Below are 27,118 nucleotides of genomic sequence, written 5' to 3' on the forward strand. Positions count from 1 at the left end.
CAGTAAAAAAAAAAAAGCCACCCCCCCCCCCCCCCCCCCCCATGGAGGTAAACTCCTCTTTCCCCAGCTCTGTTCACACTCTTGTGCTTACATGAAAGTATGTAGTGGAGAGAATTGATGTAGTAAACAAAAAAGGAGAGTGCTGTCTGAGCAGCTACTGCGGTAACATTGATTGTGGGAGCAGGGAGCCATGCAGCGTTGAAGAGCAAGAAGAGGCTCCCCAGGAAAATGTCTCTTTTTTTTTTTTTTTTTCGCAACGGTCTTATGACCAGCATGCCAAGCAGAAATGTAAAAAGGAGCATTGACCAGCTACTGGAAAACATCTAAGCTATCCCGGATCAATGCCAAATTGATCTCACAACTATGTATAATGTAGAGCGGTGGACGGCCTGGCTGCCCATCCCACTTCCTGTTTGGCAAACAAGAGCCGGCCCATATGGAGCTCAGGAAGTTGGTAGAGAAGTACGTGCAGAGTCAGAACAAAGATGTTGTTTTAAAATGCACGCTTTGTGGTGAATCTGAATGTTTGTGTTAGTGAAATAGCCTAGAAAGACTGAGCTGACGTAGCACCAGCTGCAGAAACTCACCCCCGACAACTGTGAGATCAAAACTTTGTTCAGAGGATTTGATTTCTCTATTTTAGGCCTGTTCTTAAAAACAAAGTTTTTAGAAAAGTTAGAACATTGATTCATCTCTTATTGCTGAATCCATTTTAGACTGGTGTCTCTTGCAAACCCTCCTGTTTCATCTCTTATTGCTGAATCCATTTTAGGCTGGCGTCTCTTGCAAACCCTCCTGTCCTAACTCTGTCCTGTCCTTTCCTACACCTTGTCTTACCCTCTGAAAACCCCACCTTCCTAACTACAGTAGTGGTCTCCTTTCAGGAAGTTTCTCTTTGTAGGTTGATCATTAATCTTTCTCTTGGATTAAAGCGTCTGCTAAAGGCGTACATGTAAATGTGGGGTGGGGAGGGGTGTTGTGGGGGGGACCTCGGATGGTCACCAGTCCATCATAGGGCCAAATATAACGAACCAGTTGTGCAAACATGCATTTTTTTAGACTAAGAATTCAGAAAACTCAAATCAAATACAAGTGTCACGTTGACCAATGAGGTTTGTGTGAAAACGCTGAGTCATTGGTCTCTTGGTAAAATGTTATTTCCACTGTTAATGGGGAAAAAAAGATTACATCTAACATTGATCTAATCTGATAAATAAGGTTTGTCTATCTCTTGGACCATGTGGCCTCCAGCCTCCATCTTAAAAATGATATCTCTACCCAAACGAACATATCTGTCTGGTTCACATGGAGCAGTTTCTTGTACAAATGCCCCCCACACCCTTGAAAATATCCGAGAGGAGTCTTGGTTCTTATTAGAAAGTTCGAGCGGAACAACTCTGTTGCTCACCCGCAGCAGAGCAACAGAGTGGACGCAGCAGGCCTTCCACCCTTCCGCTTTTGCATAGACATCAGTGGGAAGCTTCATGCAGGTCCTAATGAGCAGTATGCTGGGGAGGGCATCTTTTTAACCCACAGCTGGGACCCATAGAGCGGCCCGGCTCCTCTTCAGCAGATGCCAAGTGCAGCTGCCAGTGTCTCCGCTCTCTATTGTTGCTTACTTTTACTTTTTCAGCTGCCTCACTTTGTGTCACACCCCTTTCACTTCCCCTCTCCGCTGACCATTTGTCTTGATTTTACATCCACTCCGTCCTATTACGAGCCGCGCTCAAACAGTCTTTAAGTCTGGCTGGAGGTTGCATCCAGCTGAAGTGGATTCACTCACGCTATGCTACTTTGCCTTTGCTTAAAAGATGTGGCCATATGAGATTACATAGATACAGTGCGTGATACATTATTGCTAGTGCATTAAGAATTCATGAAGTATAAACAAAAAAAAAAACCAACAAAAAAAAAAACGAAGTGATTCAGCGAAGGCTCTTTTGCTTGCAGAGTCAAAGTGAAGCACACTTTTTTAATCACCCTACCTTCACGCTTCTTCTGTTTTAAATGCATTTATCATTGTCACCAGAAAGAGAAGGGGGAAAAAAAAACTTCCTTCCCCTTTTGCTCCTTTTTGATTATCTTCTCCTTTCTGTAACTCCCCCCCTTTATCCCACCCGTCCTATCTTTTCCGAGTGTATTTCTGGTGTAATCTGGTGATCACCTGGAGCTCCTGCACAGCCCAAACCCACACTGCTCCATTTGTTCTTGGCCCTGGGCAAGTTTGTTTCCTGGGCTGCCCTGGAGGAAGTATCCGATGACCTGGCAGTCCAGAGCGAACCCCAGGTCATCAGGGAGGGCTCTGCTCACCACACATCCACCCCCACCCCCCACCCCACCCACCCTCCTCCTCAACCACTTCCTTCTTTCAAGTGCCAGGTCAAGGTCAAAGCTTTGAGGATGCATTCCCTCGACTTCACCACGAGGCAGGCTGGAGGCGCTGTGCCCTGCTGTCCAACCAGCACCAGCTCCATCCAGTCTCTCACATCCGTGTGCTCTCTCATATTCATTTCATTAGCTCCAGCTTTTACTGCAATCAATAACAGTCGCTAAAGTTAGTTTGCGTAATACGGCTGTTCATTAAATGCCTTTTCATTAGTGTCACTGGAGGAATGGTAGAACTGGAATCAAACAGCACTGGACAAATACACTGTAATCTTTTTTTTTTTTATGTAAATGACTCACTCTTTTTGTCCGAGATCTGTCTAATTTGCCTAAATGCTAGGGTTCAGGATCCACGTTCATGTTGAAGGCAGTGAAGTGAATTTTCTTGTTTGAAATGGAGGAGCAGCAAAGATGGAAATCAGCTCCAGGGTTACCCACCTATCATGGCATGTCAATTAAAATATGCTGTGGACGCAGGAGAGGAGACGTGTTATTGATGTTGCTAAGAGACAGGTGTCTGATGCATCCTGAGATTGTAGTGAAAGACACAGAACTCTCCCTTTAATGGAACGGCAACGGTTGCTTCCAGTGGTGGAGCCTGTCGTCCAAGTGTTACGTCACTGGTCCTCGCAACACTTGTCCACAGACTCATGAATCACAGCTGCTGCTGGTGGTGGTGGAGGAGGAGGAGGAGGAGGAGGAGAGGGGGCGGGGTCAATAACAATATCAATAACAACAGTTTTTGCGCTGTATCTGAGTCAAAAGAATTTAGGCCTGAATAGATTCTGAACTATTCAAACATGTTAAGACTCAGAACCGTCTCTCTGTCAATCATTTACTTTTTATTTTAATCAGGATTTCCAATCCCAACACATTAACGTGATTATTTAATTACAGAGAAATGAGTGAGATAAGATGTCTAGTCATTCTACTAAAATATACATGAAATATTGACGTGTGATTTAAACACGATTGATTCATTAAAAAAAACCTTAATTAATTTGAATAAAAATCAAGTCCGCCAGCTATAAATGAATAAATAAATAAATAATAACATTTGATTGGAAATCGGTTAAAATGATCAAAGCTTTGCAACAGCTTTTGATCTGGCTCCATTGGAGTAAAAAAAAAGTAAAAAAAATACTTTTCAAAAAGAACTCAATTTCAGTCCTTAGACGAAGAAAAGAAAAATATTTTCTGAGTTGGTACGAATTAAAAAAAAACAAACAATCACATTCAGGCATGATGAATTAAAAAAGTTTCAGTTCATTTCTTGTTTATAACATAATTGCAATTGAAATAATATATAGATTTTTTTAGACATGTTACATGGACGGTTGCTGGTCCTGTAAACCAGACGTGAAAAACAAAACTTTTTGACTCGTGGGCCACAATTGTCCTAAATTTGAACCGGGGGTCATGAGCAGATAGATGGAGCGAACTAAAATAAATGACATGTAAAAGTCATCCATAAACGCTTTTCTACGCCACCTATTGGGGAAACATGGAAACATATTGCAGGGATAAGGCAGAAGTATAATGATAATATAAATAAAGTATATAATTTGGAATGTTTTGGCGGGCCGGATAAAAAGTTAGACGGGCCACACCCGGCCCCCGGGCCTTAGTTTGCCAATGCCAGCTGTAAACTGTTTTCTTTAACTTTAGAAAAATCCTGCAGTCACTTTCCCCTGCAGCTAAATCTGTTCTCACTGTCACTACACTGTGAGTGAGTGATGACAGACACGAAGCAAATATACAGATTTAATTGACAACCGAGAAGAACATTTATTTCTTTATTGTTCTTGTAACTTTCAGTGGTTTTCAGACACCACATCTATCAACAACAAAAAAAAAACACACACACTTTTCCCAAAAGTCGTTGAATTCATTTAAATTTTTGTAATTCAAAGTGTGGGAGGAGTTAAATCATGTTTATTTTCCTTTAGATTCAGTAGCTCCTGCTCTGAACACTACCTTCCGAGATGCGAAGGAGTGAAACGGGATGAATATGTTTGTGTCATCTCCAATTTCAAACAGGAAGACATTTCAAAAGCTGATTCTCTCCGGAGGAAATGTTGTACCTCCAGAGAGAAAATATCATTTGAAAGCCAAGACAGTTAAAGCCAGTAGGAGGAGGCAGCGTGTCACCTCAGTGCTTATAGGCATGGGGAGGGAGAAAAAAAAAAGTAAACGAAGTGAGTGAGAGTGAGAGTGAGGGTGAGGATAGGAGCGGGGAGACACAGTGATGAGTAAAGGGGTGACACATCCTGAGGAGCATGTTAATAACGTGCCAGGCTCCGGCAGGTAAGCAGTAATCAGACGCTCTGATTGTAGTCGACAGTCGACAGAAACACACACACACACACACAAACAATCGCAGCCCTCCATCTCCATCAGCCCTGAGACTGCTCCTCTGTTCTGTCATGTTCTGCGTTAGCGCCCCCTGCTAACAGTTTGTCACAGCTTTTACGAAGACAAAAGGAACAAATTAGATGGTTTGGTTACGACAAACGGCTCCGGGTCCTTCTTTCCCACTGCAAAATGAAAGACACCCCCCCCCACACCCCACCTCAGCCACTGTGTCAATTAGAGCAGTAAGTGCTCATATTCTCTCTCGACTTCAGTGCTAGCCTTTGCAGAATTTAAGTTATTCAGATCAGTCTTGGGGAGATAGTTTTGAGGTGTTTTAAAGTGTGCAGTGGAACGAAGAAAAAAAAACCACACACACACACAAACAGCTGTGAAATAAATTTAAACAACACCTGGTGATAAAACCTGAGGAAGGATGGTGTGTTAGCGGTGGAGAGGGCCCGGGCATACAGAGAGTAAACACAAACAGCCCTGCATGAGTAGGATTCTGACTTAAAAGGCAGCACGAGGTAGGAGCAGTGTACAAAGCGCATCCTGAATATTTCCCCAGCGGCAGTGGGGAGGCCAGAGGCACTAAGGTCAGCAGAAAGAGTCCAAAGCCCATTGACAGCTGCTGCTTTGACTTTGATACACCATCAGTGTTCCCCGCCCCGCCCTTCCACCACTCTTGCAGTAACCCACAAAGCGTGTTTGCTCAACCTGAACGCATGCTAGCCCTCTCATTATGCCGCCCATGCAGACTTTGTCTCGTTGCAGCTGTTTAATGGCTGCACGTCTGTTTTTGTTTGTTTTCTCGCCATAAGATTATTGCACCTTTATGGTTGGTCGGGGGCTCGGAATAATCCCTGGCATCTGTTCAGAGTGGGAGGGGTGCACCGGGAGCCGGAGGTAGAGGCTCGCTCCTGTTTTATTTATTTTTTAAATATGAGGCCATGAGGGCTCCCCCCCCAGCCCCTCCGACCCCCCCCAGCTTTTATCCTCCACCAGTGAGGCCTGGGCCGGTGGCTGGATGTTAAAGACAAGAGAGACGGGAGGCGTCGCGTGCTAACAGGCGGGGGAGGAGGGGCCACTTTAGGAGCGTCCCGCTGCCATTTAACCATCCCTTAATGAACACTGAATAACAGGGATTAATTAATGTCTTGAATATAGACATTTCTATTGAATTTCATGGTGGTGAGTAATGTATACATTTTACTGGACAATTTTTTGCGCTCCTTGGTTTTTGTTGTTGACAGTTGGCACTTTGTTGTTCTCATTTTTTTAGAGTAATTTTTGTTCAGAGTGGATCTGTCTTCCCTTTATTTCCTGTGTCCATTCATTACCAATATTATTTTCCTCCGTTGCCTACAATCGGGTCCTGAATTCACCTGCGTTTTCTTGACATGTGTTACTGGAAAAACGTAACAAATGTGGTCAGCACACAGAACATTTCTCCACTCGGGCTGGAAGGTGTTGTACAGTACAGTCTCTGACAGTTAACTGAAGACTTTTGGTTTGTGGAGACGGCCTGTCATTCAGTGATGTGGGAAACACACACTGAGATTTTACGTCTGATTTTTTTTTTTCTTTTTGCAGATTTGGCAGTTTATGTACTGCATGTGTTTATGAGATGGAGTGGGTGAGGAACCAGGCCTGTTATCAGAAGGTTGTCGGTTCAAATCTTGGCCCTTGGCAGGACTGTGGTGTGTTGAAAATTCTTCCTCATCTCATCCTAACTATATGGGATGTTTTAAGAAGACGTTAAAACGCAGAGAGCAAATTTCACTAAGACAAAGGTTCCCAAACCAAGGAGTGCGCCCTCCATAGGGGGCAAAGAGCATTTGTGTAATGACGCACTTGGGCAAATTTATTTAGTTTTAATAAAAGTTTTTTTTTAACTACGTGAGGTTGAAGTTTTCCTTCCTCACCCAGGACTCCATCTTGTCATGGTTTTTCTGCCTTCAGCCATTATGGCAGGACAACAGGAAGTTAATCAACACAGCATTATCTCCCAGCCTGCACCTGGAGGCTGTAGTGCCAGCCTTGCTCTCACCCCCCTCTCTAGTGGGACCCCTGCCAGCTTGGGATCCCCTCACACTGCATACCCCGCAGCATCCCTGTTGGCTGTAACTAGTGAGCAGTGTCTCAGTGCCAGGTCAGACGGGTGACACAGCCTTGAAGAGCCAATAAAAGCCATCTTGTATTCTTTAGAGTGACATTGATTTGTTTTGGAGTGTTGTGTTGTTTTAATGGAAATGTTGTCTAATGTCAAAGAAACAAATATAGAAAAATAATCTTCATTCCTAACATTATTGGACCACTAGTAAAAATAATCTTCATTCCTAACATTATTCAACCTCTAGCTAGCTATATAACAATGTTTATACTGAAGCTAACATTAGCTCTGGTGTTTATACCAGGACTAATGTTAGCTAATGTAGCTATTGTCTGTTCCAGGATTGTTGTTGCTATTGTTAGCTCTGCTGTCTGTACCAGGAGTGTTGTAGCTAATGTTAGCTCTGGTGTTTATCACAGGAGTGTTGTAGCTAATGTTAGCTCTGGTGTCTGTACCAGGACTGTAGTAGCAAACACTAGCTCTGGTGTCTGCACCTTGTAGCACCTTGTAGCTAACGCTAGCTCAGGCTGTCCTTCAGCATTCCACGTTCTTTTATTTCTACTCATTAGTTTGCTGAGAACACGGATGGGTCTGGTCTACTGTGATGTCCCACCTCTCTGTATGCCCATCGTGTTACAGCTCTCTCTCTTTCCTTCTTTTTTTTTTTCAAACTTCAGTGTGTAACCACACCTTGTACACAACTGACTCAAAAGGATTTACAGCTTTTTGTGAAGTGCTGCATACGCCATGTCAATATTGTGAGACCGGCGTGTAATTATTATTCAAAGGTTAAAGAGTGGATTGATCCATAAAGGAGTGTCAAGGGCAGATCAAAGGGATGCGGAGGAGTATCGGACCAGAAATGTTAAAAGCCGCTCACAGAGGTGTCAATCTTGGTGAGAGCACCTTGATGTCCTTAGAGGAGAACTTGATCAAAGCCTCTGTAACAGAGATGGTCTCAGAAGATGATCTGACCTAAGCCACATTTCACGTCCGTCTTTCATGTTACTTTTACCCGTCTTCATTTACCTGCCCGAGCTTACCCACCGCTGCCCCTTCTCCCGTTTTTTTGCCGTGTTTGTGGTGCTGCTTAGACTTTTGTCTGAATATCAATGAAGTAGTCTCACAATGTATTACAAACAGCAGAGAACAGTGATTAAAGGTGGCACATCTAACCCTCACCCCTTTCCTCTCTCCCCTTCTTTTTTCCTCTCTTTTTTTGCAGGAGATTGCAGCTTACTTGATAACATTTGAAAAGCATGAAGAATGGCTAACAACGTCCCCCAAAACAAGGTAAGATGCGAACACTCCCGCTAAATTGCACTTTTACATCCAGCGCCTCACAAATGTGCCATTTCTGGAGCCGAGAAGAAACAAAAAACACCCAAAAACATAATTTGCAGTTGTACATTTCTTTCTTCAAGACTGTGTCCCTTATGCGCAGAACAGAAGTTCTCCAAATTCACTGCCGGACTCTTGTTATTATAGGCTGCTGATAGCTGCTCAGAGAAGTTTATGGGATCTCAGATAAAGGATGGAAATATTAATTTCCACTAATAACTGCCTTTTAGCGAGTTAATTAAGGCAGAATGCATGAGTGCAGCATCTTCTTTGAGTGAAATGGTAATATGTCCCTATCTGCCCGCACATCCACCACTCAGCTAATAGCACTGTTGGATTGGGAGTTTTTTTTTTTTGGGTCAGACGTTACACCCACACGATGCAAAATGCCAAGAGCTAGCGTGGTATTTGAAACAGAACAGGGATGCCAACGTCGCAGTTAATTTATTTTGTTAATGTATGCAGACACATAGATGCCAAACTGCAGAAGAAGAAGAAGAACATGCTCTTTTTTTTTTTTTTGGCTTTTACACAGAGCGTGTCGCATAACATTTTGTGTCAGCAAACAAATGTGCTCTGTGACCACAGTGTCCACAGCGCAGCTATATAATGTAATGTGGACTTATAATTAATAATGCATGTGGCTTTGAAATAGTGTTCCTCAAAAATTGGGCCGTAGTGGACGAACGGCCCCGGGTTGCGTTGTTTGTTTTACTGTCACACCGGGCCATGTCTCTGCTGCTCCTACAGAGGAGGTTCACACCAGGTTCTTGTTGACTACAATTTGCATGTTCATTCATTTGGAGTCGGCCCAGTGTGTTAAACATTTCCTCCTTGCTTTCCACCAGTTTCACCGACTGTGTAAATGGACCCTGCTCACTGACATAGACCCTCCCTTCCCCTGTACCCCCCACCCCTACTTTTACTGCCTTGAAGGGACAAGTACAATAGTTCTGCATAAATACACTACCAATTAGAATGTTCCTTGGTGTAATTATTAAACATGGGCCACAGCTCAGTGGACTGGGCCCTGAACTCACCATTGTCTTCTCACTAATTTGCCGACGTTAACTGACGTTATTAATGTATATGTGGTACAGTACTTAGTGTTTATTTTCCCACGGACAGGTGCGTCACTACCAGACGTCACTGCTGCTGAATTACTTTACTGTTACTTACATTTAATTAAAAAATAAAATAAAATAAAATAAATTAATAAAAACCGGCATATCGAGGCCTTCTAGGTGGTCCACATTTACGTTGGCGATTCGAGTGATTTGATTGGACGGTCAAAAAAAATGTCGAATGTGTCGAATCTACCAAACTGATAATAAAGTTGTCGCGGCGTCCATTTTACCGCTGTCGAGTGGACATTCTCAACATAAACTTTTTAAACTTTTGCCATAAACGTCGGGACAGACTGGACTATTGGCACGGATAACGTTGGAAAAGGACTTGTGTTTACGGCTGTAACGCACGGATAGTCGTCACAACAATAGTAAGTATTTGAATACTTATATGGAGAGAGAGAGAGAGAGAGAGAAGGGTGGATTTGTGTACATGTTTTCCGGAGTTTTGGTGAAAAAAATGTCTTTTGTCATTTTAATATTACTGTAATTGTGTTATGTTATGTATTATTGTACATTATGTCGCTGCTGCGGCTAATTTTCGCTGTGTGGGTTTGTTGCTTAGTTGCTAGTAGTGGCGTTATCGTGGCTGTATGAGTTAGCTAGCATATAACAACTGGTTATACTGCGTTTCAGCTTAATATTGATGGTTTCTATAGACATAAATACGTCATTTAGATATGAATTTATCCAGGCACGTCGCCACTGAATGCCTAGGTAGGAAATTCTCGTGACCACAGTCTGTCAGCGCTGGCTGTCGGTTCTCCAGCGGCCTCAGCTGGAGGTGTGCTCAGAGATTTCAACCTTGTGTCAAGTCTCAGAGCAGGTGGTGATTTTTCAGCAAATGTGTCACCAGGGAGCAGCCCCTATTGTTCACCTGCAGATGACCTGACATCACAACAACACTGCATGTCCCATGTTTAGAGGAGCCATCATCTGACGACAAACACAGGTCTCTCTCTGTGTGTGTGTGTTTGTGTGTGTGTGTGTGAGGCAGGGGGAGATGTTGTGAAGTGTTTGTGTTTTACCAGATGTCAGCGAAAGGGTAGAGTGTAGTGATGGATGCCTGGGCAAAGAGTGGTGGGGGGTGTGAAAGGCTACAGCATATGTGTGTGTGTTTGATTGATGGGAGATGATTGATGTCTGGCCGCTATATAAAAAGCTTTCTGCTCAAGGTCACGGGTGAAAGATCAAACCCGGGACACCTGTGGTTAAACGCTGCGTTATCATTTGTCAACCTATGTCGCTCTGTGAGTGTGAGTGGGTGTGTGTGTGTGCTGTCAGCTTGTCTATGTGTGCGTCACTACCAGACGTCACTGCTGCTGAATTACTTTACTGTTACTTACATTTAATTAAAAAATAAAATAAAATAAAATAAATTAATAAAAACCGGCATATCGAGGCCTTCTAGGTGGTCCACATTTACGTTGGCGATTCGAGTGATTTGATTGGACGGTCAAAAAAAATGTCGAATGTGTCGAATCTACCAAACTGATAATAAAGTTGTCGCGGCGTCCATTTCACCGCTGTCGAGTGGACATTCTCAACATAAACTTTTTAAACTTTTGCCATAAACGTCGGGACAGACTGGACTATTGGCACGGATAACGTTGGAAAAGGACTTGTGTTTACGGCTGTAACGCACGGATAGTCGTCACAACAATAGTAAGTATTTGAATACTTATATGGACACAGAGAGAGAGAGAGAGAAGGGTGGATTTGTGTACATGTTTTCCGGAGTTTTGGTGAAAAAAATGTCTTTTGTCATTTTAATATTACTGTAATTGTGTTATGTTATGTATTATTGTACATTATGTCGCTGCTGCGGCTAATTTTCGCTGTGTGGGTTTGTTGCTTAGTTGCTAGTAGTGGCGTTATCGTGGCTGTATGAGTTAGCTAGCATGTAACGACTGGTTATACTGCGTATCAGCTTAATATTGATGGTTTCTATAGACATAAATACGTCATTTAGATATGAATTTATCCAGGCACGTCGCCACTGAATGCCTAGGTAGGAAATTCTCGTGACCACAGTCTGTCAGCGCTGGCTGTCGGTTCTCCAGCGGCCTCAGCTGGAGGTGTGCTCAGAGATTTCAACCTTGTGTCAAGTCTCAGAGCAGGTGGTGATTTTTCAGCAAATGTGTCACCAGGGAGCAGCCCCTATTGTTCACCTGCAGATGACCTGACATCACAACAACACTGCATGTCCCATGTTTAGAGGAGCCATCATCTGACGACAAACACAGGTCTCTCTCTGTGTGTGTGTGTGTTTGTGTGTGTGTGTGTGAGGCAGGGGGAGATGTTGTGAAGTGTTTGTGTTTTACCAGATGTCAGCGAAAGGGTAGAGTGTAGTGATGGATGCCTGGGCAAAGAGTGGTGGGGGGTGTGAAAGGCTACAGCATATGTGTGTGTGTTTGATTGATGGGAGATGATTGATGTCTGGCCGCTATATAAAAAGCTTTCTGCTCAAGGTCACGGGTGAAAGATCAAACCCGGGACACCTGTGGTTAAACGCTGCGTTATCATTTGTCAACCTATGTCGCTCTGTGAGTGTGAGTGGGTGTGTGTGTGTGCTGTCAGCTTGTCTATGTGGGTTGACCCTTGTGGAGAACAGGCTAAGTAGGCTAATTCTGCTGCCAGCGCCTGTAGACAAAGTCAGCGGGGCATGATGGGAGACAGAGATAAGCAGCACGCTCATGCACAGCCAGCCTTCGCGCCGCATCTCTGGAAGCACCGCAGGCATGCGAGCACTCTGACACATGCAGGTCATAGCATGGGGGCGAGGTCCGGTCAGAGCTCACGGCGAGCTGATGCCAGACGTTTGGCCAAGGTGACGTGTGAGGGGGGATAGGAATGCAGAATAAGGAAATGGCATCCTGTCAACAAAAAAAAAGTCTAGTCTTAAGCTCAGACACAGTAGTCTGCCATCGCTGTTTTGAGGGTATTTTTGTTTGTTTATAAATTCAAAATTTGCGACGTGCCAGGGGAGAGTGTTGAAATGCTGAGTGATTGATGTGCCCAGCTCTAGTAATACACATTCCCTTTCAGATAGGAAGTGCAACAGTGCTTAAAATCAATACCAGTGTTCGTCTACCGACTGCTTGAACACCACTACAGCTAATTCAGGCCGTACCTGTCAGAGCTGTGGAAACCTGTCCCTACTCGGGCTTTACACTTTAATTTACACCCACAGCCTCGCTGGCTTCCATTTCCATTAAAGGGAGAGCCTGGCATTATGGCTTTAATGAAGGCCGCGGCCGGCCTGTGATTTAAGATGGCCGTTACCTCGCACCTTCCCTCTGCAGGAGGGAACACACTTAAAGGGACAATTAGGATTTTCCTCCCCCTGCATTCTTTGATAATTCATACGGATCCCTTCCCTCACCCTGTTAAAGATGTCTGTCTGTGCTGCCTCAGCTGATGGTGTCTGAAAATGCCTGTGGGAGGAGGATGAAAACAGAAGGAGAGTGGCGAAATGTTGCGCTTCCAAGTCTTGACAATAACATTTGATTTGGCCTCATCATGGGTGTTACATTGTGCTCCTGTTGAGAAAGCATTTCGTTGTCCATCATAAATGACACAAACGTCTCCTGCAGGGGCTTTTTCCGAGGTGTTTGTATGCTGACAGATGGAGAAACTATTGGCTGGAGGGTGTCACAGATTGGTCAGCCCAAAGAGCTAATGGACACCTGTGTGTCGTATAGAGATAGCTCATTATCCTGAATGGCGCATCGTTCCGTGAGTGAAGAAGTTGTGTGGTGGCGTTCCCTTTCTCTGCTGTTTGTTTTATGGGGGCTGATTAACAGCAGCCCATCTCTACACACTACACTACTGCAGAGCGAGTGCTTCGACGGCTGTCGTCCAGATCGCTCCCCGCGTCTCTGCCTTTATCTGTGTAATCTCCTATCTTGCATAAAGTACAAACGCAAAGTAGACTTGTTACAGCTGTTGGGCTGCCGTGTCAGCCGTCGGCTCTGACTCCCACACACCTTAGATGGGCTCAGGTTTGCATGTGTGCTAACATGAACAGAATCTACTATGCTCATACAGATACACACACACACCGAGTTGTATATTGAAAGTATCAAACAATAAGTAACAGTCCTACGAGGGCGCAACAATGACACTAAACTGAGCTGCTCCCACGTCCCAGCGCAATAGCCCTCTCTCCTCCCACATCACGGAAACACTACTCCAGTAGCAGTACTCCAAAATGAAACCAAGTCCCTTCAGACAGCTTCCAAAGACAATGCTTTTATTAAAACCTACAGCAGCAGCACCACCACCCCAGAGGCCCGGCTACACCAACAACACAGCGGAGCCCGGCCGAGAGGCGGCCTGAGTTTTACCAATGACTATTTGTTTGCTATTGTGTGCGGCGTACGTGAGCGTGTACAGATGTGTGTGGGAACGAGTGTGAAATAAATTGTGTGCACTCACTGTTCATCACTGAGTGTGTACGTATGTAAATGTACTTTTGTGCTGCACACAATGGGTTGGTAAGCCTGGGAGAACGTCAGGGCGTTTAAAAAGTGAATTGAGCAAGAATTTATGAATGTATTCAGGAGTGTGTGTGTGTGTGTGTGTGTGTGTGTAATTACCAGCAGAAACTGTGTGGCGGCGTAGAGTATAGTATTTAAGGTTTGGAGTTAAAGCTGCGTGTACCTGTTCTCCAGGAGAGGTGTTGTGTGTAGAAATGTGCCACGGTGAATAAGATGTCCACAGGCCTGTGTGTAAACTCTGTTTCTGTCACCTACTCTGGCACATAGTCGTAGAGAGCTGAGCTGTGAGCATATATATATGTGTGTGAGTGTGTTTGAGGGATGTGCATATAAAGGGTGTCTGGTACTGATTCGTTCTAATGCTCCGTGGCACCTGTTGGCTGGCAGAGGTAAAGGAGACGGTGGAATAGAAGAAAAACCGGGGAAAAGGTAGAGATGAGCAGTAACGCAGTCAGAAATCAGACTTCTGGGTGGTGTGAAGGATGTGAGTGGTCCACTTCTCCACCGGCTGAAGTATGGATGGGCTTTTTTAAAACCTGCTTTAAAGGCTTTTGGTAGGTGGTTTAAAAAAGATGAAAAATGGTAATATTCAAAAGGAAATTGTGTAATATAATTGATATTATTATCCTATCATCAGGGTATATAAATATATGTGTGTATATATATCTTAACATTTATAGTCGATGTATCTGCACTACTTTCTTACCTGCTTCATTCGGATTATAAAGATAATTTGCTGCTGTGAAAGCAGGAAAAACTGTAAATGATGGGAAATGTTTATATCATGTTACTTAAAATAATGTCAAAGTTTATATTTTTATATATATATATTTATATCTACTTTTTACTGCCAGTCAAAAGTAGAAGAACTAAAAACTAAAACTGAATTTCAGCACCACAGGGAGAGAACAGTTCCTGCCAAGACACAGTCACTGCTGGTGGATTCAAAACGAGAGAATAGATTGTGTATAAGAACAGGACAGAGGCATCCGTGGCCCTCAGAGAGTGCATCCAAAAAGAGCAGCAGTGTAAATAGGGCCCACACTTCACCTGATTCATACGGTAGCAGAATAATGACCGGTCAACTGTATTGTCCGTGTATGTGCGAGACTTTTTGTCGCCAGATTCCTATGTACGACTCACCCTCCAATCACCCATATTCACATTCTCACTTCAGTTTTAACAACTGTATTATTTCAGCTTCTCTGTGAATGCTGTATTTCACCACAAACTTGGCTTTTTCCAAAATCTGCATATTGTCCGTAGAAAAGGCACATTTATTTCTTCTAACTTCTGACACTCTAGGAAAGCTCAGTACATCTGCGCTCGACTCTTCTGCCTTAGGCTGCGTTGTCAAGTGCAGATCCATGAAGCTGTGTCTCCCACACCAAGGCGCTACATGCAAAACTAGCTCATTGCCACATGGCTAATGCCTCAACGCCATCTTTGTTTGTATTCTGTAAGGTTTAGCTGTTGATATTAGAAGTGTATATTAAACAGTAAAGGGCGAGTACAACCATACAAAGTATACCTACATACTGTATTAGTAGAAGGTGTCAGAATAGTATTGCTATCAGCATCTAAGTTGCCATGTCACTGTCAGTAGTCCTTCTGCAGTACAGACTCACAAGTGAAGTTGATGTGGCCACAGTTGAATACTCTGAGTCCTGTTTAAGAGCCAGAGATGACACAGTGATTTACGCACAGACAATTTAAAATGAATCTGTCTTAATACAGTACATTTTTCAGGGAATACGGGGACAAACTCAGTCTGTGTGTCTTCACTGGCCTGACACCAGTTCTAATTGAACTGACAAATGAAAAGAGTTTAACAAACAGCATGTTTGTGGTAGAGGGAAATGAGCGCACGCAGCGAGGGGAAGAGCAGCGTTTCTATCATCTCAGGCCCTTTTTACACTACTTCTTCCTTTTTATAAAATAATATTGGAAACTTACCTTTTTTTTTTTTTTTTTTGAATGAATGAATGCAGCAGTTGATATACTGTAGAGTCTGTGCAGTGCTTTGTTTGTCTCACCCTGACCCTCGTCATCCTTCAGTCGTAGTTTTTACCCCGACTGATCATGAGTGAAAGTTTAGTTTGCTGCTCAGTGACAGTCCTTCCTGGGCCGCCACGTTATGTTGCACCCTGGAGGACACCCTGGCACGTTTCTCCCATCCGCTCAAAAGCACTGACAAGGACAGCTATATCCACCTGGGGCCTGGCTGGCTGGCTGGCTGGCTGGGTGAAATAAAGTCCAGCAGGTAACACAGAGCCCTGAGAGCATGAAGTGCGTGCGGATGAAAGGGAGAAAATGAAAAATGGCCATTGAAGGAAGAGCGAATATGATGGAGTGAGAGCGGTTGAGAAAATGGAAACATGTCGATAAGAGAAGTGAACGGACAAGATGGAGATGGTGGTGGGGGGGTAGTGATGGATGGAGCGAGGAGGGAAAAGACAGAGGGAAGAGGAAGAGAGAATTTTACACAAACAAATGAAGGAGTGTAGAGAGATGGAATGGGTGAGGATTGAGCTGACATGGGGCCAGGGAGTGGAAAAGAAAGGGGGGAGGAAAAAAAAGAGGAGAATAAAGTGAGTAAACAGTAGATAGAGATGGAGAAAGGTGGGCAATGGATTCAACCGACAGATAGAGAAAAGTCCTGTGGTTTTAGGGGATGGGAGGGAGAATACAAACGGTCAATAGATAACAGCCAGTGCTGGGCTGAGTGCCTGGGCCTCAGACTCCTCGCCAACCTAATAGTGTCTCTTGTTTGTCTGTCCTCTAAAGTAATGCCCAAGCTGAGCCCAGGGAAGCTGTCTAAGCCTGAGGCTAGTGGAAATGGACAGAGGACTAGATGTATGTTAGTTCTCATCCAGGCTGCTGTATATTATCCTGGCAAGCTCGCCCAACGGAGACTTTTCAATAGAACATTGAACATCATCTAGTTTTATCACCTTTTATTCCCTCAATGCTCAGCAGGACTGCTCCTGGAGGCCAGGGAGGAGGAGACACATGGAGGAATTTAATCCTTTTTTTATTATGTGTCACTTTTTTTTTTTTTTCCTTTTTTTTTTTTTTCCTTTTTTTTTTTTTTCCTTTTTTTTTTTTTTCCTTTTTTTTTTTTTTCCTTTTTTTTTTTTTTCCTTTTTTTTTTTTTTCCTTTTTTTTTTTTTTCCTTTTTTTTTTTTTTCCTTTTTTTTTTTTTTCCTTTTTTTTTTTTTTGTCACCACACCAGCTGCGCGTCTCCTTCAGAACGAGGTCTGAATTAGTTACTTTACTCATTGATGTTGGGGCCATCCAGGAGCTGAGGAGTAATGTGTTACTCACACAAAAGCAGTGAGATAAGCAAGCAGGCCTCCCGCTCCTCTCTCCGTCTGCCAATGTGGGGGGAGGCAGGGAGGAGGGGAGGGGAGGAGAGAGAGAGAGGTGCAGCCAGTGGCTGGCCACAGGAGAGGGAGGATAAATAAATACACGAGGAAGTTGATGTCAAGCAGGTGTTCAAGGAGAAAGTGTCAGCCAAGCAGGCCGAGATGGGGAGAAGTGCTGCCTCTGCAGCCCCATAATAAAGACTTAATTTAATTAGCACTTCTGCACCAGTGAGCAGTGTGAGGGCTGCTGTCATGGAGCGGCCCGTAGACGTAGCAGAGCCCACGTAGACAACCAGTCCTATAGAGCAGCTCTTCACTATGCCCTCACTCCCAACACACACACACACATATATATATCAAACAGACCCTGTGTATTATTCACAACTGAGTCACCCAGCAGGCCAGACACTCAACTGTGCCTACACACACACACACACACACAATGACACTCGATCCATAGATACAAGGGCTCGTACCTCACCCCCGTCCGTCCCCACAAACTTCCTTCCCCACCTCTTATTTTCTATTTTAAACCCCCCTCTGCTCTCCACCCCCTCTTGTACCGTTCCCTCCTACCTCCCTTTCTCGCTCAGCGGGCGCCGTATGTTGGCCGGCACACCGAGGACTGTTACCGCTTCTGTTATTTTCGGCCTGTCACACCCCAGTGCCCAGATGGGTGCTGTCCTGTAGGCATATGGTGAAGCCGATCCTGGACACGGGGCCTTTAGAAAGTTCCAGGAGAAAATACAGGCAAAAAAAAAAAAACGCGAAACAAGTGGCCGTGCCGCCCACCTGTGTACCCTACGTACAATCCTACGTGATCTGCTCTGAACTCTGGGTGTCCTCGTGTTTGGACAGCCCACATATATACAGTATATACCTTTTTCTAAGTTACTTTGGGGTCAGATAGCGATTACCTAAAGAGTACGTGCACTGTGGGGGAGTGAAATGTGTCTAAACAGCTCCCACCTGTACAGGAACGGTTGGACGGTGGAAGAGGGTAGACAGGAAGTGGCAGAGGATTAAGAGGAGGAGTGAGGAGAAAGGACAGGACTCCTGCTATCAGTGATACCACTCGCTATTATGTAAAGAGGAGGAGAAAATAGGTCCTGGGTGTCTGCCAGAGAGGTGTGTGAATCACCAGGAAGGAACAGGAAAAAGCACCACACACACACATACACACATGCACACATTCTGTCCCATTTCTCTGCTCCAGCTGAGGCTCACAGGACAGGCAGCATTATTCAGTATGCGTGAACGGCAATGACAGAATTGACCCCTCGTTCCTATTTATAGTGATCAAGAAAGAAACACAGCCTTCCCTGCATCTATATCAAGGCCCCCGTGTTGTAGAGGACACTGTAATCCACATTACAGCGTGAAATCACATCTCTGGTTATTTACTTGACCTTTGCCCCCAAACTGCTGCGTCTGGTTCTAGCCTCCTTTTATGTCCTATTTAGCTTCCGTTGTTAAACACAAAAAAAAAAAAAAAAAAAACGAGCGCTGGTTTTACTCTGTATATTGCTAACATCAACCTCAGACTTGGGACCCCGAGCGCTGGTTTTACTCTGTGTATTGCTAACATCAACCTCAGACTGGGGGTAGTCTCCCGATGATCCTGATGAGACATCTTCATTACCGCACATTTGTATTAGATTTATACCCCGTCCCTGCACCCATGCCCACCGGCGATACCCTGGCTGCTTAAACTGCTTCATTAAAAACAAGGAGGGATTGAGCTGCTACGTGGTGAATAGTCATGTATTAATTTTGCATCACTAAGCTAATCAGTTCAAATATAAGGCAATTGATAAATTATTAAAATCTTTTTTTTTTAAGATGAGTGTGCAAAAGGAAAGGTTATAACCATTTCAGATTGGATTATTAATATTCATTACTTTTTTCAGAATTAAGTAAGAATAAAAAAAAAAAGCCCTCGATTCCACGTCTTCCTTTTTTTCTTCTTCTAACCCTGGTGTAATTAAAAGTGTTTGATAAAGACTATTCCCGGGATAGCAGATTTCCCTTCAATTAAAATCAGATTGATTGTTCTCATCCTCCTTGTCACCTTCAGCTCATTGAAATAACTCTCACAAACCAAATCTTCCAGCAGTGCTGGTTTGTGCTTTATGGAACAATGGATGTCCAGTTTTTTCAACAAATTAAATTTATTTAGCTTCCGTTGTTAAACACAAAAGTAATAAAAACATTTGCAAAAAAAGAGAAAAAGGAGGCATGAAAATTAGGCAGTGTAGAAAGAAGTTATTTTCAGTACACAGTACAAACTGTAAAGAGAGAGCTGCATTAAAAAAATACAAAAATACCACCCAACAGGATGCAGCTTGTTGTAAATTATTTGAATTAAATTTGAAAAAAAAATCTCTCAATGTCAATGATCATATACAGTACATGAATATGTAATAAGTCCATTAAGGAAAATCGCGTCAGATGATCTGGGATAAAGAGTTGATTCTAGATGAACTAGTCAGAAAGTCGATCGTGATTGAGCCTGATTTTGTTGAAAAGATTGTGAATAGAAAAAGTGTATTTTTGTTTTCCATGTCATTTTAGTCTCAACGGAGCTGAATTTTTTTCTTTTTCCTTCAACACCAAAAGATCAATTTTCATCATTTCACCCCTCATTAAATTTAACAAGAGCCGAACAAAACTTGAACCTTTTTAATTCAGTGAATAAAACAGTGTATGAGGTTGTAAATACTGGAGTCATATTAACGTTCTTATTGTTCTTTTACCTGACATACCTTCCAAAACTATTACTGCACTAAAACAATAGCTGCACTATTGCTAGCAGCTCCACTTCTGATCTTAGGTAGAAGAGGACAGTGATATTATGTTGTTTTGCTATTAGCAAAATTAAATGTCATAAAAAATTAGCCGAAACCTTGATTTAGAAACAAAATATAAAAGTCAGTATATGTCAGTGAATATAGAGGACAGTGATATTATGTTGTTTTGCTTTTAGCAAAGTAAAAACTGACATAAAAATATTGGCTGAAACCTTGATTTAGGAAAAAAATCTAAAAGTCAGTATATGCAGCAAGTGAACGCTGCACTGCTAACGGCTAACTACGCTGGTTGATTGAACGCATTAGACATGACCTGTTTTTGTTGTTGTAAAGTCACAGTCGACGTAAATTCACAAATGTTAAGTATCATTGGACATGGAGGCAGTTCAAAGGGACTGAAGAGCCTCATCTGGATCAGAAGCCACGGCTTGTACACCGCTGTCTATAAGAATTGAAATAATAAAATGCAGCTAAAGACCGTTGGCGAGCGCGTCCACCACTCGTCCCCCTCCACCTGCGTCTCTGCCGTCTTTTGGGACACAATCGTATTTGTTTACTTTAGTTGACAATTTCTTTTTCATTTCTTGTCGCGGCAGTCCTTCATCTTTATTTTTGCTCGTGGCTGGAGGGTGTTCCTCAGGAGAGTTATGGAGACAAGTCGGCCAAGATTTAGTCCCGCTCCTGACCCCGCAGGACTACGTGGGAAACATCATCATGATATGATGATGTTGGAATGGACATGAAGGATTTTAATTATTTACAGGTGACGTGGTCGTTGAATTGGCAATGAAGCGGCTCGTAAATTACCCCCCTGTCTAATCAAGGCACCGCTGGAATAATGGGACAAGTACTGCCAAAGAGGACTCTCTCTCTCTCTCCCTTTCTCTCTCTAACCCTTTCTTTTTATTTTAATGTTTTAGGAAGGGGAGTCGGGGCTGGCTACTCTCACTCTGGAATGATGACACTTTCTAAATGACATTGGTTGAAAGGCAAGAAATGTGCCAGTGAGCGCAGGTTTAAAACCCCTTCACTTCATCACTGCTCAGTGCTTTACTGCGCTTTATGTCACCAGACAATGATACAGTGACAGCCAAGCATCAAAATGTGCAGCACCAGCACCTAATGTGCACCTTGGTTTTGTGCCTGGAAAAAGAGACACACAGAGAGGGGAGAAAGAGAGAGAGAGACAGAGAGAGTGAAAGGGAAGGAGAGAGACGGAGAGGAAGACCAGAAAAAGTCTGCTGCAAATGTTGCTGTGGTGTATTACAGTTTTCAGACAAAACACAGTCACTTTCCCGCTCTCCGGCTCCTTCCTCCGAAGCCCGTGGCGTGGTGTTGTGTTCTGCTGACTGCTGCCCCTTCGTTGATTAACGGGAATCAAATGCCAAAAGGTTTATTAGCATGTTTTAATGTGCCTCCAGCGGGCGTGTTCGATTTCGTGCAACTCCTGCTGCTGGGCTGACCTGGCATCAGAGCAGGAACCGAGGCTCAAATGTTAGAGTTGAGGAGCCCACCGGCAGACACCGAGCCGTCTGCTCCGCCCTCCTCGGTCTTTGGTGAAGACCACCGTGCGCTGTTGCCATTTTTCACAGGTGTGGGGGGGGGGTTTATTTAGCGTTCAGCCAGTGTTAACAGTCTCAGAGGTGTTTTTTCGACTGTATTTGACAACGCTACATTGAACTTTTATGAGGAAACAAAGGCAGGAGTTCGACTTTCGGCACCCACCACCATCAAAATCTATAATCACCTGAGGCAGTTTACAGTAGAAAGAGAGGAGGTTTTTGAAAAGAGTTAGAAATGACAGGCAGATGGAGAGCCAGCGGTGAAGGCAGATAAAAGCCAAACGGAGCGGTGAGAGAGTTCCACCTACTGTTCTGGTGTCGTCGTTATAAGTGGGAGACGGTTTCGGTTTGTTCTCCTGCAGAACTTTTGCTTCACTTTCCTCTCCTTCCCTCCTCCTCCTCCTCTTCATCATGGATGTCTGAACTCAAAATTAGGGCATGTGAGGAAGAGTAACGGAGCAGGGGTGGGAGCTGGTTCCTGTTTGAGTGCTGCGTTTTTATTCAGCCATACATCATGTCAGTGTCGACGCAGTTCTTCTTAAACTTTTCAACACTATGTAACGGGATATGAGCTGTGGTCTACATACAGTAGGCTCTTCTGTTCCATCCAGGGTTGCCAGATCAGAAATTATTGTACTATTACTTCAGGTTTAAAGCGTTTTGACTAGAACTGTACCCTATACGTCCTGTATATACTGTACCTTATAATACTCGTAATGTTAACTGTACATTTTTCAAATTGTGTACTACTATGTACGGAGTATTAATACTAGGTCTTTATTTAAATGTATATCAACTGCTTTCATCAGGTGCAAGACACCAGTGATGTGCAATGAAAATGAAGATGAATCAAATTTAACCCATTCCTGTCCAGTCTAATCTGATCTAATCTAATCTAATCTAATCTAATCTAATCCTATGTAATCTTATCCACTCTAATTCAGTCTTATCACATCTAATCTAATCCTATCCAGTTTAATCCAGTTTTATCATATTTTAACTAATCTAATCCAGTCTATTCCTATCCAGTCTAATCTAGTTTTAGTCCATTTGATCTAATCCTATCCAGTTTAATCCAGTTTTATCATATTTTATCTAATCTAATCTAATCCTATGTAATCCTATCCACTCTAATTCAGTCTTATCACATCTAATCTAATCCTATCCAGTCTAATCTAGTTTTAGTCCATTTTATCTAAATTAATCCAGTCCTGTCCCATTTTATCTAATCTAATCTAATCCTATCCAGTTTAATCCAGTTTAATCATATTTTATCTAATCTAATCCAGTCTATTCCTATCCAGTCTAATCTAGTTTTAGCTCATTTTATCTAATCTAATCTGATAAGAGGTCAATCATGTTTGAGAACTGGACTCAGATCCTGACATCTTGACTTCAACTGCTGTTGTCCTAAACAACCTCAACCTTTGCTGATCTTTCCCTGATCTTCGTGTAAGTTTTGATTAATTTTATTTCCACAGTGGCTGCGTAGACGCTGCACAACAACCATTATAGTTCATATAAGTTAACAAAAAAAAAAGAAAAAACCTCCAGAGTCTTTGTTCATCCTCACACTGTGCAGCAGTGCAGAGGAGGAGACATCAGGCTCAGGGTTTCAGAGAGAAGCAGGTCCCAGCAGTGCATCTCTGAGTGTTGATGTAGCTTTTTTTTTTTTTGTCTTTTGTCTTTTGCACACACATCTAGGAATATACAGCATATATGATGTATGCACAGAACGTTGCATCATGCCTGTAGCACTCCCCGGTGTGGCTTTTGGCAGACTGTATTTGTTCACTGCTCTGCAACAGTCAGACTCTGTATCCTGACATCTGAGGCAGACTCTTTAGAGCGCCCTCCCTCAGGTCACACATGGAATTTAAGAGCTTTTCTGAGGCAAAGAGGTGTGACTCGCCTCGAGACTCCTATCTCTCTCTCTCTCTCTCTGTATCTCTCACTTATTTGCCCTGCTCTCCCGCTCCACTCAAGTGTCATGGGGTGAACACTCAGTGGTAAACCAATTTCATTTAGCATGTTTTCACATTTTTATCCAATCATAGCGTGCTCTGAGGTTTCGAAAGCCACATGGTGCTTTTATTGGGGCCTAATTAAAGATCTCTGATTTAATCCGTGTAATTTAATAGAGATCAGTCATGGGTGTGAGGACCTGGCTTTGTGCACTGTCAAGTGGAGTTCATGCAGAAAGGGAGTCCCGGCGTGTGCTGCAGCAGACTAGGATTAAAATGTTCTGCGTGAAGGAGGGCATACTGTAAATGTACGGTGTCCATACTCCACCTGTTGGGCAGTGAGGGTACAGAGTGTGGAGGAGGTGCACTGTAACTCACACCCTCGTGGCTTTCCCAGGCATAAGAATTCTTTTTTTTTTAGTCCATTCTCTGCCACCGGCAGATTAGTCTGTGCCGAAAGCAATTCTCTCTGTAATTGCCTCTTTGTTTGATCATTGTTCTCATTTATTTGCCCCATCCACATACAAAAAGGCTCAAGTGCTTTCAATTGGTATTTTTGTTTTGGTGATTTGTGTCTACATCAAAGAATGGTGGCAGACAGTCTAATTAAAATCAACCTTCACGACGGTTTGAGCTAACCCTTGAATTAAGTCGGGCCTTTCTGAGCAGAAAAAAAAAAGACTTGGTGAGGGGAATAAAGAGAGAAATTCTTGGCATTGTTCTATCTTTCTCTGGTGTTTTATAACCAGGCAGTGTTGCTGTACAGTGTTGGGTAGAAATTGAGCGGTTGAATTTAAGGCAGTGTGTTGGCCTGGGTGAGGGGATTGTACTCTGGGAGTTGTCTAGACAGTCAGGGATAACAGGCCAGACGGGGAGGGAAGGAAGGAGACGGAGAGAAGGATTCTCATCCGGAGGAAGGCCGTGTCGAGGGCACGAGTGGATGGGCACCTTATTTCAAATCATTTCTAGTCACTGAGTCCGGCTAACACTCACTCACTCACTCACTCTGCCTGACCTGCTGTGTTCCTCAGTCTTTTTGTGCATAACAAAGAAGAAGAATTGGCCTTGGTCATTTAACCCTGACCTGTGGTGCAGCGGGCTCTTTCAGGATTACATGGGAAACATTTGCTCGCAGGATTCAAACCTTTCGTGCGGCTCTTGATGAATGAATGTATGTTTAGCAGGAAAATGCTGGAAAAAAAACCCCAAAACATCTTTCTCTGTGCTGAAGGTTGTCAACCTCTGGTCTCTGTCCCCTCCCTCAAATCTGAGCCTGAAAAGACTCAAATCCTGAAAGATGAATGGATGAATACTACTAATACTTTTACTACTTACTAGTGTAAAGGTACAATTAATGTGCAGAGCCTGAACACATCTCTGTGCTGCTGCTCATTATGCCTGAGTTTAGAGGGCGTCTAAGGCATTGCCCCATTGCCCATATGCCTCCTATCTATTTGAATGTCAGGACATTGTGGGGGTGCGGAGCAAAGGGGACGGGGGGGGGGGTGATCTTTTCTGCACTAACAAAGGAGTGGATTGCAGCACTACAGGAAGGCCTCATTACCAACGCACCCCCTCCAAAGAGGCTCGGGGACGAGCGAGCAGGCACACTGATTGTTGTGTTTAGAACCAGAGGGTGAGTCATTTAAAAGGCACTCAACCCGACCGTCCGCCCCACCCTCGTCGCAGCTCCATTATCACGGCAAAAAATGTGACGGAGGATTTTTCGAAGTAAATGTTTAAACAAATTAACAAAGTAATTAAGGCAAACAAATTGATTCCCTCAGCATTTTAATTGAATGCCTGTGTGTCTCCATCTGGCCGACCCTCTATCGTGCAAAACACCTCTTTATCTAGATTGCCACTGGAGGACCTAATCTGCGGCCTCTGCTAGAACATCTAACCAGAGCCGGGAGGATAAAGCACACATTCACTACAAAGGTCTTTGTCAGTAGACTTGTTTTCGGTTTAACAAATGCAAAGCATTCACATTTTTCTTTTCCCCTTTTTGTTTAAGGGCCACACAAAGACAAAGTTGTTGAGTGTTGAAAGGTGTGAAGGTTTTTGTCTATTTTCTTTGTCCCCGAAAAACAATTTCAAAGTCAGAGCAACATGAAAAATCTATTTTTTTTTAACCCATACCTGAAAAACCCATAACTGAAAAAAAGGTCACGCAACTGGGTCGACCACATTTATCAGTGACTGAAAGTTCCATTTGAAATAGTTGCTGAAGCCACAAACCGATGGCCCTCAAAGAGGCGGCTTGTGGTCCAAATCTGGCCCGTGAGCCACTCGTTTGAGGGCCACCAACGTAGACTCTACCAGACGATACGAAGATATTTTTTTGTTATTTGTGTAAATAGCTGTATTTCAAATCGTCCTGTAACTTTTTTTTTTTTTTTTTACTCCCCCTTGTACATTGTTCAGTTGTATATTAAGTCAGCCATGACAGTTCTGCTGATGTATGTTTATCTATTTCTCTTTTTGCCTCTTCGGTTCTGCCTCTTCTGTAAAATTGCTTGTGCTGTTTAATGGCTTTATTTTTCAAATGAAGTCGTACAGTACGGGAAGTGTCTCTTTAAATTGATAAAATAACTCAAGGCGTGAGGTTGAACGGTCACCAATTTCCCCTAATATTATTATATATATTTTGTGGCCAGCAGCATTATCATATTATAATAGCTGCATCTTTATGGTCCATGAGTATATCTACATCTAAAATATTCATGATGTTTAACATTGTCATATAATCACGCAGAGAAATGAAACAATGGAATAAATCCAAACGTTTTGTACGATTACGGAGAAGAAATATAACGGCAATTACCATGTGACCGCTCAACTGTATTATCACACACACACACACACTGTGGGTCACTGTGACTCATCCTCTCCCTCCCTACATTGTCCACCTTTAGTTCACACTGTAAAGTAGACACTGGGTAATGACAACAGGTCTGATTGACAGGGTGGGACTCTCGCTACGCCGTGTTTCCTAATTAAATCTCCCAGTCCCGTGTAGTGTAGAAGTTAGCGGCTCGGCAGATGTAGCGCCATGTTAAACTTTATGTCGCTTGAAAATGGCTTCCGCTTCAAGTGCATTTCAGACAGAGGTGGTTTGACTGTAAAATGATGTATTTTATGGCGGCGTTATCAGGGCGATATTCCTTACAGATGCCGCACTGCACACTGTGGCATCCTCCGTCTGTGGGAGGTGGAGAATTGATATGAGCAGATCAACAGAGCTTTGTCCTTCTGGACGTCCTTGGCACCGGAGTTGGCCCAGAAATTGATTTTTCTCCATATCTCTATTGCCAAAAAAAAAAAAACCTAATTCAGAGATTTTCTACTCCCACTGCTGACACATAGTATTCAGGTTTGAAGATGATGTGTCATTAGAACGTCCTCACTGCCTTCACTTTACTTTCTCAGAATTAAAGTATTCCCACAGTATGTGGAGTGTATTGGATAGCGCCATCAGTCATGTGTTTGTGCGTGTGCATGTCAACCGTGTGTACAGGGCAGGATATCTCTCTCTCTCTCTCTCTCCTCCCCCCCTCCCCTCTCCCGTCACCGCCTGCCTCTCTCGCA

General features: G+C 43.4%; 1 protein-coding gene across 1 annotated transcript in view; it reads left to right on the forward strand.

Annotated features, from left to right (window-relative positions):
- The window catches only part of LOC103385353 (calmodulin-binding transcription activator 1-like), a 338,769-nt gene that overhangs the window by 144,176 nt on the left and 167,475 nt on the right, over nucleotides 1-27,118 (forward strand). The window contains 1 exon segment of the mRNA XM_025059482.1: nucleotides 8,079-8,146. Coding sequence (XP_024915250.1) covers nucleotides 8,079-8,146 — 68 coding nt within the window.

Source organism: Cynoglossus semilaevis, chromosome 10 (genome assembly GCF_000523025.1).
Source record: "Cynoglossus semilaevis isolate Cse_v1.0 chromosome 10, Cse_v1.0, whole genome shotgun sequence".
Classification (NCBI taxonomy): domain Eukaryota; kingdom Metazoa; phylum Chordata; class Actinopteri; order Pleuronectiformes; family Cynoglossidae; genus Cynoglossus; species Cynoglossus semilaevis.